Below are 19,328 nucleotides of genomic sequence, written 5' to 3'. Positions count from 1 at the left end.
TATGCATCTTCTAGTAGACAGGGTGATGACAGAAATGAGCATTTGTTCATGGTGCAGTACATGAACAATTCTGTGACAAGTGCAGAAGAAAGCAACGATGTGTGGTATGTTGACTCAGGTGCATCAAACCACATGACAGGTCATGCAGAATGGATGGAGGATGCAAGGAAAATGGAAAAACCAGGATTTGTGGAGACTGGCAATGATACTGCACATCCTATTATGCAGATTGGAAAAATTCCTTTGTCTATGCAGGATGGGAAAAAGAAATACCTGTCCGATGTATCTCATGTCCCAAATATCACCAAGAATCTGGTTTCTATTGGTCAAATGGTTGAGCAGGGCTTGCAAGTCAGATTTAATCCTCATGGATGCTTTGTTGAGGATATGAAAAATAAAGGTCGCTTGATAGCAAAAGGAAAGAAGAAGGGCAGAATGTTTACATTGGATGCAGACATGCCTGAATTGAGTGCAGCAATGTTTACACATGGGACCGGTGTAGTTGCAGATATTGATATCTGGCATAAACGCATTGGTCATGTTAATGTACAGCGACTTAAATCAATGCAGGCCCAAAACATTGTTGCAGGATTGCCAAAATTCAAGGTTGCAGAAATGCATAAGGTATGTGAAGCCTGTCAGTTTGGAAAACAGGCAAGGAAACCATTTTCTAGACATGTTCAAGAGAGTGAGAAGCCATTGGAATTAATCCACTCTGATGTGTGGACTACTAAAGCTGCATCTCTTGGGGGCTGTCATTATTTTGTCACTTTTATTGATGACTATAGCAGAAAAGTTTGGGTGTATTTTATGAAAAAGAAAAGTGAAGTTTTTGGGCATTTCAAAACTCTTAAAGCTATGGTTGAAAAAGAAACAGGCCTGCAGATAAAATGCCTAAGGTCAGATGGAGGGGGAGAGTACCTCTCAAATGAGTTTGCAAGGTTCCTGCAAGAGCATGGCATAAAGCAGCAATATTCATGCAGTCATACCCCACAACAAAATGGAATTGCAGAAAGGAAAAACAGGCATATTGGAGAGGTATCTCGTGCCATGCTCAATGAAAAAGACTTGCCAAACTTTTATTGGGCTGAAGCAATTGCTACAGCAGTCTACATAATGAACAGGACTCCCACTGCAGCAATACATGGAATGACTCCAGAGGAGAGGTATACTGGTAGTAAACCAGATATTTCTCATTTGAAAATTTTTGGTTGCATTGCCTATGTACATGTGCTAGATGAGTTGAGATCCAAGTTAGATCCAAAAGCTGAGAAGTGCATCTTTATTGGTTACTCTCTGCAGCAAAAAGGGTATAGATGCTATAACCCTTCTACTCGTAAGTTTACAGTGAGCAGAGATGTTGTTTTTGATGAGATGAGTAGCTGGTATAAACCAATAAATGTGATTGATGATGTAGATGCACAAAATGGTAATGCTGCACAGAATTCACAGCAGCAGTCACAAAATATTAGTGGACTTGGAGCATCCTCTAGCAGTGGTTCACATTCTTCGCCATGGACAGGCAGATTGAGATCAGGAGAATCTTCTCAAAGTAATGCAGATAGTGGTATGCAGGTATTACGAAAAGGAAAAGAGAATGTTGATCAGCCCATGTTTTATGTGAATGTAGGTCACTCTTATGTGGATGGTGAATCCAGTGGCTCAGAACAGAGCATTGATGATGAGTTGGGTATTCCTTCTATTGTTACACCTGGAGTAAGGAAGACCAGGGATGTTTTGAGAGCACCTGGGAGTAAACCTATTTTGCGCAGGTCTACGAGAGCTAGGTATCCTGTGGATAGGCTGAAATATGATGGATTTACAGCCATTCACTATGCATATATGGTCAAAGTGATACAGGAACTAGAACCCACTTTTTTTTAGCAAGCCATGGGAAAAGAAAAATGGGAGAAAGCCATGGATGAAGAAATGGATGCCTTGGAAGCAAATGCTATATGGGAGTTGGTACCTTTGCCTAAAGGTAAGAATGCAATTGGCTGTAAGTGGGTTTATAAGGTGAAGCACAATGCAGATGGTTCTGTGAACAAATACAAGGCAAGATTAGTAGTCAAGGGGTATGCACAAACATATGGCATTGACTATGAAGAAACATTCAGTCCGGTTGCAAGGATGGCAACCGTAAGAGCAGTCATTGCTATGGCTGCATCAAAGGGATGGTCTTTACATCAGATGGATGTAAAGAATGCCTTCTTGCATGGTGATTTGCAAGAAGAGGTCTATATGGAGCAGCCACTAGGTTATGTGCTTGACGTTCATCCTGAGTTTGTTTGCAAGTTGAAGAAAGCCTTGTATGGCTTGAAGCAAGTACCTAGAGCATGGTCTGACAAGATAGGACAGTATTTTGTCACTATTGGCTTTCAGATTTCAAAGGCAGATTTCTCACTTTATGTGAGAAAAACAGAGAAAGGTATTATGCTACTTGTCATTTATGTTGATGATTTGATTATGGCAGGTGGTGACAGTGATGAAGATATCCTTCATGTGAAAATGCTATTGAAGCAGAAGTTTGAGATGAAGGATTTGGGAGAGCTGCGTTATTTCTTGGGCATTGAGGTGATTAGATCACCAAGTGGGATACAGCTCTTGCAGAGGCAGTATGGATTGGACATGCTGTCCAAATATGGGATGACAGGCTGTAAGCCTATTTCAGTTCCTTTGGAGCAGAATGTGAAGCTGAGCACAGATGCAGGTGGGCTTCTAGAAGACCCTACTATGTCCAGACGCATAGTAGAAAGTTTGATTTATATGACTATTACCAGGCCAGATTTGAGCTATGCTGTTGGATTGGTAAGTCAGTTGATGCAAGCTCCAAGGAAACCACATTTGGATGCGGCTAGACGCATACTCAGGTATGTGAAGTCCACATTGCAGTATGGACTATTTTATGAGACTGGGGTTCAGATACAGTTGCATGGATACACTGATGCTGATTGGGCTGGTAGTATTTCTGATAGACGATCTACCAGTGGATATGTGTTCTCTTTTGGGAGTGCTGCAGTCACATGGAGCAGTAAGAAACAGCCTACAGTTGCCTTGTCGAGCACAGAGGCCGAGTACAGGGGTGCAGCAATGGCTGCATGTGAGGTAGCTTGGTTGCATAAGCTACTTTATGATATGCATCAGCCTACAGATGGGCCAGTTGTCATTTATTGTGACAACATGAACAGTATACACTTGGCAAATAACCCAGTCTATCATGCTAGAACAAAGCACATTGAGGTGCATTATCATTATGTGCGAGAGAGGGTTTTACTAGGTCTTATTGATCTAGTTTATGTCAGCACAGAGGATCGGGTAGCTGACATATTTACGAAGGCATTGGACGCAAAGAAGCTGCGCAAGTTTACAGACCTGCTTGGTGTGCAGGAATTGGGATTGAGCTCGAGGGGGAGTGTTGAGATATCGAGCTCCACTCGTGATACGCCGGGGTGACCGTTGTGTATTTATGTCACTGACTTGTCAGTTGCAGATGCGGTTGGTACACCGCCCATGAATAATAGCTACATGATAGCTATCCTTATCTACTCTAGTTCATGGCTCGGTTAGTATACCACCTTAGTTAGTTGAGTTTGGTTTGAGACCCCATATATAGGGTTCTTCTATTTCTTTGTATGAGAGTTCTTTTTGGCTTACACAACTAAGAAGAGGAAAACTATTTTCAGCCTCCACCCTTGTGTGTATTCCCCCATTGTGCAAGCAAGAAAGCTACAAGTGAGACTCCTTCCTTCTCTCCCACAATCTTGACAATAGAACCATCTATATTATACCTAATTTTGTAGACCCACTTATAGCCAATAGCTTTTTTTACCTTAGGCAATGGTACTAGATCCCAAGTCCTCTTGGCTTCTAATGTAGCCATCTCCTCATGCATTGTTGTTGCATCCCTTTGAGCATGATCAACAATATCTTCAAAATAAGTGGACTCAATATCCTTAAGCACCTTTACCATATAAACACAATGGTGAACTGCATAACCTTCAAAACCAAATCATTTAACAGAATCTCTAACCCTGGTAGACCTTTGTACCACTAAATCACTTACTGGTATGGAGTGGAGCCTTTATATTACCATGTGCTCTTTGTACACCTAGTGTCCTGACTGAAGGAATACCGAGCTAATCATCCAAACTCTTTGAACCACTAGAATCTCCATCAAACTCCAAATGACTAGCAAATGCATCATTACCATTTGACACTTTCTTTTTTCCTATTTATTTACTTGCAAGACTGATAGATGCACTTGAAGATGTGGGACTGCTCCCTAGTCTCCCCCAGACTCACTGTAGATGTAGTACCAGATGATGTTTTTGGTCCACTAAGACTCCGTGATTCTTGCTTTTCTTTTTGTTCATAACTATCATGATCATCATTGTCATCCAATGCATCACCACTAGATGTATATCAATTGCTCATCTCATAAAAAATAACATCCTTACTCACTTTAAACTCACCTATGATATAGTTATAACAAAGATGTTCTTTTTGCTCTAAAGAGTATCTAATAAAAATACATTTTTCAATATTTAGATCAAGCTTCTTTTGCAACTCATCTAATACATGAACATATGCAATACACCCAAACACTTTTAAGTGTGACACATCAGGTTTCTTACCTGTAAAGCATTCTTTGAGGGTCATTGAATGAATTGCAGCAATGGAAGTTATCTTTATAATATAGCCAGTAATATGAATAGCTTTAGACCAAATATGTTTTGGCAAATTCTCTTCAGCCACCATCAATGCCCATATAACTTCGATAATATGTCTATTTTTCCTTTCTATAAGCCCATTGGGTATACCTACAAAGTAAACTATCTCTCTATCCCATGAGACCTCAAGAAGTCACTAAACTCATTACAGAGATCTCTCCCCCTCCATCTAGCATCAAGTACTTAACTTTCAAGCGTGTTTCTATTTCAACAATAGCCTTAAAAGTTTTGAAGTGCTCAAACACATCACTATTTTTCTTCATGACTTACATCCACAGGTTTCTTAAACAATCATTAATAAATGTGACAAAATATTTGTTACCACCAAGAGATATGTTTTGTGTAGGCCTCCAAACATCTATATATTCACAACATCACTTATATTCCTACTCACATCTCTATCATGTGAAAAAGGTTATCTTGTCTACTTACCAAACTAACATGCTTCACACACACTATAAAATTTTGCAACTCTAAAAGCAAGCAACCTTGTAACCAACCCTTTGGACTGCATTAATTTTAGCCTTTGCACATTTGCATATCCAATATGTTTGTGCCATATGTCAATGTATGTAACTACTCCTTTGGCTTTAGCATATATATCAACATTCATAGTAGGAATTCAAGTATCTAAGGTGAGCATGCAAGCAACTCTACTTTCTTTTGTGACCAACATGAACTTATCATTGAAGTCTTCCACAAAAACAACCTTTTATATTGAATTGAACCTACAACCCTTGCTCTACCATTTGGCCAATAGACACTAAAGTCTTTGTAATGATGGATGGCATATGTAATACATCTCATAAACTCTTTGTCCAACCATCATTGCAAGAACAAGGAAACTTTTTCAATGTGTGAAATTGGGTGGCATGAATCATCAACTCTTTGTACATAACCTAAATTTTGTAAATCGTGCATATCTTTTAACCATTCAATATGAATGGTCATATGATTAGATGCACTTGAATCAATATACCATAAATTATCATGTGTCTCCTTTCCTATAATAACATTCATAATATGCTACATAACAAACAAATGCTCATTTTTTCCTTCATTATATCATGAAAATGATGCATAGTTTCCTTGCTGCAATTTACATTGTGGATATCATCCTTCTTAGCATAACAGTGGGTTGCAATATTACATGTTTTTTCACAATAATGACAAATAATACCAAAATTGGGAGAACCTTTGTTTTGCCATCCACCTCTTCCTCTAGAGCTCCCCTTGCATCTAACGTTTTCATGGCCTCCTAAAACCTACATTTTACCCAATTGCTAATTTAACCTATTTTAATGGTTATTACTAGCATGTCCCATACCATGGTCTCTTGAGAAGGATTTGCCATGTCCTCTTTTTGAACTTGAGTAAATGCTTGGACCTATTCACTTCTTTCGGATGATTTTCCTTGCATATTGATATTTTCAATTATCATGAGAGAGACTAACTCATTAAAATTTGGAAATGGCTTCTGCACAAACATAGAAGTGACAAATGATGTTTAGGCCTTCTCATTATTAAGACCACCCAAAGTTGATGAAACCAAATCATCATCATCATACATTGCATCAATATCTTCAATGCTTCTCACTTTCAAAACATACTCATTTATAGATGTCTTTCCTTTCTTCCAAGTATTCAACTCTTGCTTAAGTTGAATCTTCCGTGCCTTTGTATTTACTAAAAACATGTTCTCAAAATTTATCCAAACTACATGTAAAGTTTTTGCATTTCTGATATATCCCAACATAGTATTAGTAATGATTATAGATAGCCAATATATTACCTTTTTGTCTTTTGCATTCTATTCTTTCCATGCTTTAATTCTTCAACAATTGCAAGATTACTTAGCTCTGACTCCTTTTCTTCACTTGAAACAAACTCCTAAAGGCATTTTGCAATAAGGAATTTGTCACATGAAACTTCCATGATAGGTAGTTATTCTTATCTAGCTTCTCAATTATGGGGTTTCCACTGTTCTCTGCCATTATCACAAAATTGATACAAAACAATAAGCAAGTCTTCTACAACCTTTCTCACAACAAATACACAGCAACACAACAAGTAGCCTTTATCACTATAAACTGATGAATAATACATGCAATTTGTAACTTATTAGTAGATAAAACTTGTGTTTTAGGCAAACACCTTAAAACTTACAGATTCAAAATTTGTAACTTGTGCATCCACTTTTGATCAACATAATCGAAAGTGCAATATACCTTGAAACTACTATCTACAAACTTATGAGTCTAAAATGGGATCCAAAATGGCTTCAAATGGCCAAAAAAGTAGTGGACTAGTGCTAAAGGGTTCATTTGTAGAATATGCAGTGCTCTACTTGCACACAAATCTCTCTGCAATCTGAGATTTTTACTATGCCCTACTTCTGGTGACTCCATAAGCACTACCTAAGAGAAAGAGTAGGAGAGCTTCTTTCCCATTGCTTGCTTGCTCAAATCCTTGCTTCTTCTTCACTTCAACCTTCAAAACTAGTCTTTCTCAGTAGCGCTTCTCTAATACCATGTCATGAATCACATTGCAGGGGGACTTGCTTGAGATGTTGTACCAAACACATACTATACACATAAGAGGAAGCTCACTCAAGAACACAAGAAGAGAGATAGAGACCAATACATTTTCTTGTTAGTTTTCTTCTTCTTTGTCACACAATATAACGTATACAAAGCATAGAAAGATACAACATAAAGGAAAGTGGCCTTCTAAGTCAAATAATGCATACCTGACTATACTAATCGATTAGTGCTACAACTATGCCAATTGTAGATAGGTGTAACAAACTAAATATAATAAGTGATAAGTCAATGGCCATGGGAGGATCGTAATGACCACCCACATGCTAAGTGTAGATGTGCAAACTTATCTAGCCAGGTGGTCCATCATCAATGTCCTCACATGTTGAGCTTGCCATCTCAACATTGCCATAGCTTACTCCTCCATTGCTTAGGCTTGCTTGTGCTCTCACTCGAGTTTCTCGCTTCAAGATTAGACTGGTGTTGTCATAATCAAGTAGCTTTGTGAATGAAATTATATAGAGGATTGACAGATATGGTCAATGCAATGGATGCAACTGACAATCTTGTTAGTGGGACTATTGTAGACAAAAGAATAGTATTGTCATCTTCCTTTGCATGTGAATCAAGGTTCATGCATAGGTTATATCAAGATGCTATGGCCATTACGCGGAGCAAGGGAAACCAAATCTGTTTATATGATATATAATCCTAAGTGGATAGAAAACCCATATGCTTTATTGCTTGGCCAAGCTACATACAAGCGCCCAAATCTTATTGCGTGATTTTTCCATGAGAAGCATAAAGAAGGTGATGCAATCAATAATAAAAAAGCAACTCTTTGGGAAGGTTGTTGGATGTGTTCTTGCGATAGAATTCTAGAAGAGAGGATTACCTCATTTAACTTTCTATCTTTATATGAAAATATACTAAATCCAATATACATGGTCCGTGTGGGTGTTTAATGAAAAAAGTCATTGCATGAGGGATAGTCTATGTACAAAGGGAAATCGAGAGAAAAATATGTCCATTTAACTACACTTGATAATACGAGTTATCCTATGTACAACTGATGAGATTATGGAAATAAGCGCAATGTGAAAGGTAGTATCCTAAATGTGAAAGGTAGTATCCTAAATAATCGATGAGTTGTGCCATACAATCCCTACTTGAGTCTAAAATACAACGCACATATAAATGTAGAGATATGCTCCACAATTGTTGTAGTTAAATAATTGTACAAATATATTTATAAGGACCATGATTGTGGGATAATTAGATGAACAAGTATACATGGTTCGACATCAAATGAAATGGGCAAGCAAGATATAGATGAAATTGAGAGCTATTTGGATGTGTGATACATTTCTACTTCCGAACAATGTTGATGAATATTTGGGTACCAACTTCTAATGAAAAGCTATACATTTAACACTCGCAAGTGCACTTACTTGGTGAAAATAGTGTTGCTTTTTGTGACTCAAGTAATATTCGTGAGGTGATACAAATGAACATGCTTGAAAAACAACTCTCACTAAGTGTTTTACTTACAATCGTATGCATACTGTGGCTAACACACATTTGTATCAAGAGTTTCCAATATATTGGGTTTGGAATGCACAAAGGAAAATATGGACAAAGAGAAAGTAGGGAAACACATGTGATTGGATCTACTTTGTTGCTCCTACATGTGGGGAGATGTAGTACTTGCATCTACTCCTTTCTATGTGGAGTTATTGATAATGGTCCGGGTAAAACATTCTTTTTAGATAGTCCAAGTGGTTCAGGAAAAACATTTCTCTATATGCTTACTAGAAAAGAAAAGTTGTGTAGTTAGGGTCGCATTGCCTTGGCCACAACATGTTCTAGTATTGTTATATTGATTTTGCTAAATGGTCTTATAGCCCATTCTAAATTTAAAATACCCTTGCAATTAGATAACCATTCTACTTGCAATATGCATGTTTAGAGTAATCTTGTAGAATAATTGAAAGAAAGTAGCCTTATTTTATGGGATGAAGCTCCCATTATGCACTGGTACACTTTTGAAGCACTTGATAAGACTCTAAAGGATATAATGCACAATGATAAGTCATTTAGTGGTAAGGTTATTTGCTTGGTGAACATTTTAGGCAAATTTACTTGTTGTACCAAAGGGTAGCCATGAGGACATTGTGGGTGCAACTCTTTACTGTTCCAATTTGTGACAACACATAAAGGTTTTGAAATTGACTCAAAACATGTGGGTAACAATGGATGAGCATCACTTTATCAAATGGATGCAAGATATTAGTGATGGAAAATGTTTGTCAAATAATGATGGTTTGCTACAAATTCTAGTTGGAATGGTATTGAATGGAGGGTCAATGAAGGACTTGCTTAAATGTATCTATCAAGATGTGGATGGCATAAATGATTAGATATTCTTCTTGAGTGAGTATACCATTCTTGCATGCCGAAATAGTGAGGTGAAAATGTTAAATAATAATGCATTGCAATCGATGCCAAGAGAGGTCAGACAATCTTATATTGTTGATTCTATTGCAAAGATTGATGAGAACTCCTTCATGTACTTTGTGGAATAGCTTAATTCTCTTGACCTTGGTGGAGGTATTCCTCATCGTGTCTTATTAAATATAAATGCTCAAATAATGTTGCTTAGAAATTTAGATCCTGCTAAAGGTCTATGCAATGGCACTAGACTTATATGCAAGACATTGAATAGAAATGTTATTGAGGTTGAGATAATAACATGAACCAATGTTGGGGAAAGAGCATTCATTCCATGAATAACCTTTATCCCAACTCTATTATAACTCCCTTTCTTTATGAAATGTATGCAATTTCCTATTTGTTTAGTATTTGCAATGATAATTAATAAATCTCAAGGGAACATACACTATCATATTTCGTTGGGGTTATCTTGAGACCCCAATCTTTACTCATTGGCAACTTTATGTTGTGTTCTCTTGAGTAAAATCACCACATGGATTGAAGGGCTTGCTCAGTGAGAAGGGGGATATGGTAAATACCACCATTAACATTACATTTAAGGAAGTTCTATAGAGATTATTATAACCTCTCATTTCCTACTTTGACTGTTTGTCAATATTTTTGTGCAAGTGTAAAGTCTCTCATTGCTAGCTTCAAGACTTTAGTACTTATCTTCTTAAGATCATATTCATATATTATTTTTCTTGAGTAAAATTGCCACATGGATTGAAGGTCTTACTTAGTGAGAAAGAGGATATGGTAAATACCACCATCAACATTGTGTATAAGAAAGTTCTACAAAAATCTCTCATTTTCCAATTTAACAATTTATCAATATTTGCTTTGGTTCATGTAAAGTCTTTCATCTCTTGCTTAAAGTCTTTAGTTCTCTTTGATCGTTTGTTTTCTTACTTCAAAGTTATTTGAATTTGAATTCTCTACATGAAGTGTTGTTTTAATTTCACTATCATAAAAGTTGCTATCTTTGCTGTCTTTCATATTTGCTTTAATTTTATTCTTTTATAGTAAGATGAGTTCTCATTTGAAATGATTAAAAAACTCTTAAAAAATTAATCATTACTTTTTTAAAGATCCCTTAAATCAACTTTGTTTTCTTTGCTCATTTGTTCTTTGTGTATTCTTAATTTCAAAGTTTTCTTATCTTTATAATTGAGGTTATTAAAAATGAATACTAAATACTAAAATTTTATGCTTTTTAATTATGTTTTGTTAGATGGCCCAACTAATCTTCCACTATTATCATACCTCAACTTATCAAATGTAATTGTAAGAGGCATTGTGGCCATTACCAAGAATGATATTATTCATAGATCTTTTGCGAGGATGATCGAAATGTTTCCAACATATGGGTTTACCAATGGAATTTCTCCTTTATATGTAGAGATTTTATGTTATGGTTATTTACAACGCTACTATATTGTGCAAATAGATGATGACTATTGTATAGATAGCTCACACATTAATCGAATACCAAAAGATTGGAGTAAATGGTAGTTTCAGGAGTTCTCATGTTTTGTTATGTTGCATCAGTTTCATCTAGATTCCACAGATTGCTCTATCAATGCTAGGGGTTAGCATATGGTACCCTAGGTAATACTTGCACATTTTTTATTCTTGAACTTTTTAAAAATCCAGAATACATTTAGCATAAACTATTTTTCCTATTTAAAAAAAAAAGTGTGGTGAGCAATGCTGACAAGCCACGTGGGGTATCACCCTTGCATGTTGTGAGACCCACATTAACTTTCAATAATTCAAGTAGAAAGATGAAGCTCTCTTTTCAATAATTAATGTGGGATGATTTAGAACAATGGATGTATAAGTCAATGCGAACAATGTTATCTATTTCTTTCTAAATAATGAAGTTTTCAAAAGGTGAAACTCTATTTTGAAAGATGATGTTATATTTTCTACTTGATATGTGATAATGAATTTATGTTAGTAAAACAATGTATGTAACTTTATTCCTTCATCTTTTTGTATGGTTGAGATACAAAAATACGTTTTATGCACTAATCCCTTTTTTGTACTTTAATATTGCTATAAGTAGGGATATTGCATGCATGTTCGTATGCAAGTAAGAATTTGAACAACATTCTTAGTTTAATTTTAGATGCACCCTAGAATCGTATTGAAAAAATATTTTTGTTGGTACATTTGTAGAGAAGTGCTGTGAGCTTCAATGCAAATCACCGAGAGAACATTGCTGTGAAGCACCATGAGAATTTAGGCGCGAAGCACCTAGTTTCACTTTAATTGAGAGTTTGCTCTTAATTTATGAATCAATGTAAAATTATTTTACATTCCTGTATATGTCCACACACTCGTGTGTGGGAGTTTGCTCTTAATTTTCAATCGATCTAAAATTATTTTACATTCTTGTATATATGCACACACTCTTTTGTGTGTTGGCTGTGTAAAGGATCCAAATCAAGCCTTTTACCAAGAATCTTTGAAAAAACAAGACCATTTCAAGATAGTAGAGAGTAGGTGTTATTATATAAAAGAGAGTTGATATCTTTCAAAAGGTTATGAAGAAAAAATGTGTTTCTTTGATGTGAGGTCATAGGACGACAACAAGAATCATTGTCATATGAATGTCAAGCACCAAGGAAAGGGGAGTTCAGTGGTGCATCGAAGGTCTAAAGTAATTGCAACTTTTCATTTTAAAGGTATCACATAAAAAATTCTTTGAAATTGTTGGCTACCAATGAGGTGTTGTGTTTAGGGTGAGTTCATAAGGTAGAATCGTGGTGGGAGGTGTAGCTAGTAGACTTAATGTAAAAAAAGAAAAGTGGAGAATGACACAAGCTTGGGTAAAATCTTTCCCCCATGCAAAGAGAGGGCTAACCTACATAACACATATTTAAAATTACAACTAGTTCATTGAAAAAAGTAATATCTTTATGCACTGGCTCTTATAAAATAACATATGATTGTGAAAACAAACAACCTAGCCATAAAAATTAGTAATCAAGAATATTCAAAAACATTTTGATGGTAGTGTGCATACTTCAACCACGTAGACCTATCAACCAAGTAATTTTATATTTTACAAAACCACCTATTAGTGGTATCATCCACGTACACAACTAATGAACGTTTAGTGACCAAAAAGTAAATGTGTCTTTGTCAACTTGCTACATCCTTTCATGTGGGTTATCAACTTTGATTAAATTTTTTGAAACAAATAGGGGTTGATTGCACCCGTACTAGGCTCTTGCTCTGTCTATCCACTATGAGCTTTTTACTTGTGTCAAATACACGGCATAATATATCCCTAATTGAGCCAAAGCTACAAGGTCAATGGAGATTAGTCTAATTTAAGCACTTACATCACTAAATTTGAGAACTAATATCTCTACTATTAGATACTACTTGTGTATATGTGTTTGAACTTTTTGCAAACATTTTCTAAGTATTTTACTATCTTTTTAGTAAGATGGTGCAAATAGTTTCTTCTTCATTTACTATCAGATTAGAGGGTCTTCGCACATAAATTGTGATTCGAATTTTGTGCGCTAATTGTTGTCTTGTTTTGATTTTTGCATAGAAAACTATGCCGGTGCGATCGGATGATTCCTCATTGGGGTGTAGTTTATATCCATTTCCACAGTTTCTATATTCTGGGTATACTAGTAAACTCCGGACAGTACAAAATGCTTCTTATATGTAAAAGTGGTATTTGGCATGCTAAGGTGATTCTATTTCGTGTAATGATTTTAACTTATTTTGTTTTTCTTTTACCAATTGTTTTTAAAATTCGACGTTTTTGCAAAAATCATAGCGTTTGTGCACATTATGTTTCCTTACTCTTGACCCTATTTTCATGTGGCGGGAGGATTTGGTCTCGGGTCTTCTCAAAGTGTATGGGTCCGGATCAACATATATAGGTAGCAGCCTGTATTCAACACGTGCATAAAAGGGAAGACGTACGCAGAGAGCTATGGTGGGGATTTTCTCGCGCCTGTCTGCAACAAGAGCTGCTGGCCTCTTCTCTCTCACCACCCCGGTAAAGAGCCTTTCAACCACCTCAAGAGCTGGCCCCGTGTGTGTGTGTGTGTGAGTGAGATGGCTATTCTCATACAGTTTTGGTAGTGCTCCTCGTGGTAGCATTGGTTTCACTTAAGAAAAAGGCAGGCGCGCGCGCGCGCAGAGAGAGAGAGAGAGAGAGAGAGAGAGAGAGAGAGAGAGAGATGGTTGGCTGCCACGCAGGAGACCCCAGGGGAAGATGCGAATGCCCGAGAGCCACCATTTTTACCTGTTGCTGATCGCGGTGTTGAACCTGTAGAAGAGTTTGCACCGATTGAGCATCCATTGGAACCGCCTGAGAATGATTGCCCCGTCCGATGCCCTCAGCCCGAACCTTGCATTGTCCATGTTTGAATTCTCCCCTTCCCTAATGTCATCTTCTGGGTTTCTTTAATCAGTAGTATTATTATTTTCTTGTGTAAGACAGCTCTGTTTCTTTAGTTCTACTACAAACACGCAGAGGGAGGGAGGGAGGAAGTTGAAGAATGGACCATGTGAGTAGCATTTTCTGTGATGCATAAACACATTTATGTGAAGTCAAAGCCTAGGATTGGCACGTTTGTGATTAACAAATTGCATGCCTGATTCATTAAGCATTGACTGCATGTGTGAGTAGATTAAAGCTGATTGTCTGAAGTGTTATAGGGTCAAACTGATATTCAAGTGTGGATCTAAACCTTGAAGGGAGTCCTAAGGGCATTGATAGCCTGATGGAGTTGCTAAAATGGTAATTAAAAAAATAAAATCCTAGGCACATTTTTATGTGTTAAGTGTGTGCAAGTGGGGAATAAAAGCCAGCCCTTAAGACTCGATGCAAGTCAAGGGTGTTTTTGGGTATTCTTGTTGATTGTCCTCAAGCTATGGCTCTTAAGAAATACTTTTTCACACAAAACATGTTTCTTTTGGTTTTGAAAAGGTCACCAAGTCATCCCAATGCAGAGTGTGCATGCACTCAATAACATGGTAGGGACATAGCCTCTAATAATTCTAGAAACTTTATTAGGGCTTGTGGTCAATCCACATGACTTTATGAGTTCCTTACTTCTCTCCTTGTTGCTTTGGACATATAGACTATCTCCTGCACAAGAGGACTTCATTAAAGTCCCTTTTTCTTTATTGTTTGGATGCTGATTATACCTTCAACTCATCTAGCTTGAACAATAGCATATTTTCCAAGACATCAAAGCCTTAAACTTGTTATGTTTCATTGACAAAGTCATAAGGTCTCTCTCATTTGTTTAGAGATAAACTATCTAATACCCACATAGGCTATATACAACCATGTGTTAGATGATGTTTCTTCAAACCACAAGATGGAAAGGGCATTTGACTTGACTCTTAGACTCTTATAATGGGCTTGGAAAATGACTTAATTCACATTATGTCTTCATGTGTTGCTATGTAAGACTCATCATCCTGATGCACAACTCAACATAAGGTAAGAGAACCCAAGAAATGCAGAAGAAATCCTCAAATCTTTATTAGAATAGCTAACGAGAGATTTATACGAAGCTAAGAGGTTGTCTAGTTGTCCTTTTTGGGACAGTTCTTTGCTCCATCTTGATTTGCCTCAAATAGTCTTCACCTCAATCAAGCCATAAATAGTCTTGACTTCATCCTGATGTGCCTCGAATAGTCTTCACCTTGATTAAGCCATAAACACTCTAGCTTGCCTCAATCTTGCATAACTCTAGCTTGTGAGTAGACTTGCTTTTTGTTGCTCCTTGTAACTCGACTCGAATGGAAGAAAAAGAAGATGCGAATTGTTGATTACCATGATGATTGACGTCTTTGTAGGTGTCATCAGATTGCTTTCATCCCCCTTTGGCAAACACGTTGCTAACACCGAAATTCAGCCAACTCTTTTTCCCAGTTCATCAAATTCAGCCGTTCTTTGTTTAACTGATTTAGTCCAACCTTTGCCAGGGAAAAGTGTGGCAAAGGGAAGAAACTTATCTACTTGTGGCTGTATTAAGAGCCCTCTTAAAAAGTGGCTAGCTTAGCTTGTGGTGTGAAATATAATGTGCTTGGTGTGACAAACCGATCACCTAGATCTTTTGGTGTCTTGAAAGGTGTGGGTGGAGGGGGTTGCCTGTATGCCACATGTCTAGTGTTGCACCGTTGAGGTGATTGGGTACCAAGAGGAACAATAGTAGCTGTAAGTGCTGGAGGACCCCTTGTCAGCTACCTAAGGGGAGTGTTTCCCAAGGGTGCAATTGTGGGTCTACTATAGATTGGATCTAGGTGGAAGACCTTGGGTCTTATTACGACACTCTTCATCTATATAACTTGAGCACTAGCAATGAGTGTAAAACGTATCATTTACAAGGGGTTGCTGTTAGATAGGTTAATATTCTTTAGTTCCATTTGAAGAAGGGGTTTCACCCTAATTTACTTTCCCTTATATAAGAGCTCTTGCCACCTCTAAACTTTCCCTTTGAAGAAGAAATTACAAGAGCCCCCTTTGAAGTGGACAATATGGGGAAGGTCTCTTGATGGACTTGGTTATGAGCCTTGTGTAATACAAGAGTTGGCATTTAAACTTAGAAAACATTGGCAGTTAGGGTTATGAAATGACTTGTTGCATGAAGTGGAAGTAGTTTGAGGGTAACAATTTAAGAATAGCGTGATTTGATCATCATTTGACTTCAGTGAGCTAGTGGTAGCGAACTCGGTGAATAATTGCCTATACTAGGCTATCTTGACTTTTAGATTATTGTCTTTCTTATTGGAGAACTCTTCTAGCTTATGATTAAGTTTGGTGTATCAGGTTTGATCTCTTGCTACATAGGGATCAAAAGAAACCTTATTGTTTAAAAAAGAAACACGATCCTAGAGAGTTAGTTGTCCCATATGCAAAACCCTAATTTGGGTGTCCTAAACTTTCTATAGATAGGCATGCAGTCCACCACTCTCAATCTCGTTTTGGAAGGTTTAAGGAGCCATATCTTTGCTACCCACACCTTGTTTGCAGAGGATATTGCGGTCAGAGCTTCTCATTACTGTTTGCTGTCATTTCTACGTTTTGCGTTTAGGGTTTGCAGCCCCAAAAAGGGGCACCATCCTAGACTGACTATGCCTATTTATAGGTCACTCTCTCGTTCATTCCTCATGACTGATTCATTCAATCCATCACCTCTTCTCTCCAACCTCTCCACTACCATCACACCCCTTCAGGAGGACATTGCAGTTCGTGGTTCGTGATTCGTGGTTGCCTTCATCGTCTTCTTTGTGCTATAGCACCCTCGTTCCCTTATATCACATTCACTCCATGATTCAGATCTTCATCATTCCATTCATCAGAGTTTCTTCTCTCTTCTCTTCTCTTCTCCATGTTTGTTAAGTTCACTTCGTGTTCCTCCCCGCAAACCCTACTGTCTTGCTGGTATGTCATCTTTTGACATTCCTTTTGTCCATTAAATGCATAAATTTAAAAAGATGATTGTGATGAGGATGTGGATAGATCTACTTCAGTTTGACCATGATAAACAAAATCATTTGAAGGAAAAGGAGGTGAAGAAATGCTTACAACTTCTGCTTTCAATTGAATACCTTCTTTTGAGTTCAAAAAGAAAAATCTGTCTTCTTCATTGCTTATAAATCAAAAATTATAGTGGATAGTCCCTTCATTAAGAGAATCTCCTGACCCTTGAGAAAAATAGGAATCAACATGAATACATCTACTAATACCTGACATGTTACTTGAGTAAAGACCAATGATGGAAGTGGTGTATAGTCCACGCTAATTTCTGGGCCAATCCATTATGGAGATTCCGTCTTTTCTACATGGTCATAAGTTCTATGCTTTGAATCTAAAGGAGGAAACTCGGTCTTACCTTCAACCTGTGGTTGAGCCCTATGCATTAGGACAAGATCGTACTCTACACTTGAAATCTCATATAGTCAATGGACTCCATGGTAGTCTGAAGTCTCTCCGGCCATGCCAGATCTGTCAGAGGCAAGCTAGGAGACCCACAACTGATTGTTTCTAGACATGTTTGATTATGGAGATTGAAGCGGTTTGGAAGTGTTCGAAGTCACCCTTGTGTTCAAAGTCATCTAACCCTTCTGTTGTTCTTGCTTCTAATGAATGAGCTTTCCGATCAAAGTCCTAAGTATCTCAACAAGTACCTAGCTTTGATACCATATGAAGAAATGCTATAAACGCAAAAAATACAAAACCAATCATACGACAAAGCATAAACTAATAAACACAAAACACAGCTAGGATTAGGATAACTCAAAGACAGTGAACACAATGAATAATCAAGCGAATGACTATTGAGTATACAATCCTCATGCAACAAACACACTATGCAATGAATACTGCACCTCAAACTCCTATCTCAGGGACTAAGGCAGATCTAATGAATTGGAAAGTATGTCGTACTCTGAACGGATCTCAAAACATAGCAAGGCAACCTCCATGTGTCGAACGACAACAAATGCAGCTAGAGAGGCTGGATCTAATGCAGACAGGCAATGAGGAGAGAGAAAAAGCAAACACATGTACTTAAGGAGAGAAAAACTGAGTGACAATTGAAAACACTAGTTGACTCTGCAAGAAGTGTAGGCAATAGCTGGGGGAGAGAGAAACTCAGCAAACGCACATTTTGTATAATGGTAACAATGTCTAACTGATGGCGACAACTCCAGATGATGACACCAGCAACAAACACAAGGTGTAGATTGTAGGCGACAACTCCAAGGTACCAAGGTCCAAGTGACAACTCCTAGATGTAGGCAACAGCTCCAGGGTACAGATGACAACTCACAAGTGGAGACGAAGGCTGAAATCAAGCACCAAATGACAGCAAACAGCAATGAGAAGCTCTAACCGCAATGTCCTCTGCAAACAAGGTGTGGGCAGCAAAGATATGGTTGTACCAAGGTCCAAGTGACAACTACTAGATGTAGGCAACAGCTCCAGGATACAAATGACAACTCACAAGTGGAGATGAAGGCTGAAATCAAGCACCAGACCTCCCCCTTTCCCCCCACCCCCCACACTTTCTAAGTATCCCTTTGGGAGTGCATCCCAAACATATTCGAGTGTCCCCTAATTGATATCACAGTTTGCCTCCATGGCCTTACCTAGTGGCCGGGAGTAGTCATTCTTCTATTCCCCGCCTAACATTTGGACAAGGCTTAAATGTCCTGGTACCTCCATCTCCCTTATCGACATCTTATAGAAACATTCATGTTCTTGTGCCTCTGCATCAATCAGCACCCATTGGACACTCGTAGCCTATTTTTGCCTACCCCCTTTCTCTTTACCAAATCCCCCTTATCCACCGCCATATTCTACACCACCCATCTATCCCCCCTAGCTTCCCATTCATCCTCATCCGTTAAGCATGCTTTTTTAGATAAGACTCGTTTTTAACAGGTTGAATTGTACCACTTGGTTCAATTTGGCGAGGCATGTATTGAATTTCCAAGGTTTGTGGAAACTTGTCCTTGGACAAGAACCTCAGCTTGACCCCCACTAGTATCCATATGAGGTTTGTCG

The 19,328-nt window shown here is 37.7% G+C and overlaps 1 protein-coding gene across 2 annotated transcripts in view; it reads left to right on the top strand.

Moving 5' to 3' along the window:
* Nucleotides 1-13,606: 13,606 nt before the first annotated feature.
* The window catches only part of LOC148011534 (uncharacterized), a 33,238-nt gene continuing 27,516 nt past the window's right edge, over nt 13,607-19,328 (top strand). The window contains exons 1-2 of one of the 2 annotated variants that reach the window (XM_087669842.1): nt 13,617-13,796; nt 14,000-14,164. In XM_087669842.1, coding sequence (XP_087525968.1) covers nt 13,731-13,796; nt 14,000-14,164 — 231 coding nt within the window. In that variant the 5' untranslated portion in view covers nt 13,617-13,730. Of the gene's footprint in view, nt 13,797-13,999; nt 14,165-19,328 lie in introns of both variants that reach the window. The other variant, XM_087669843.1, reaches the window with a different exon arrangement.

Source organism: Lygodium microphyllum, chromosome 28, assembly GCF_053477565.2.
Source record: "Lygodium microphyllum isolate KBCC chromosome 28, Lygodium_microphyllum_v1.1.10, whole genome shotgun sequence".
In the NCBI taxonomy this organism is placed as follows: Eukaryota; Viridiplantae; Streptophyta; class Polypodiopsida; order Schizaeales; family Lygodiaceae; genus Lygodium; species Lygodium microphyllum.
Note: the sequence above shows the minus strand (reverse complement) of the source record. Positions and strands in the feature narration are given on the sequence as shown.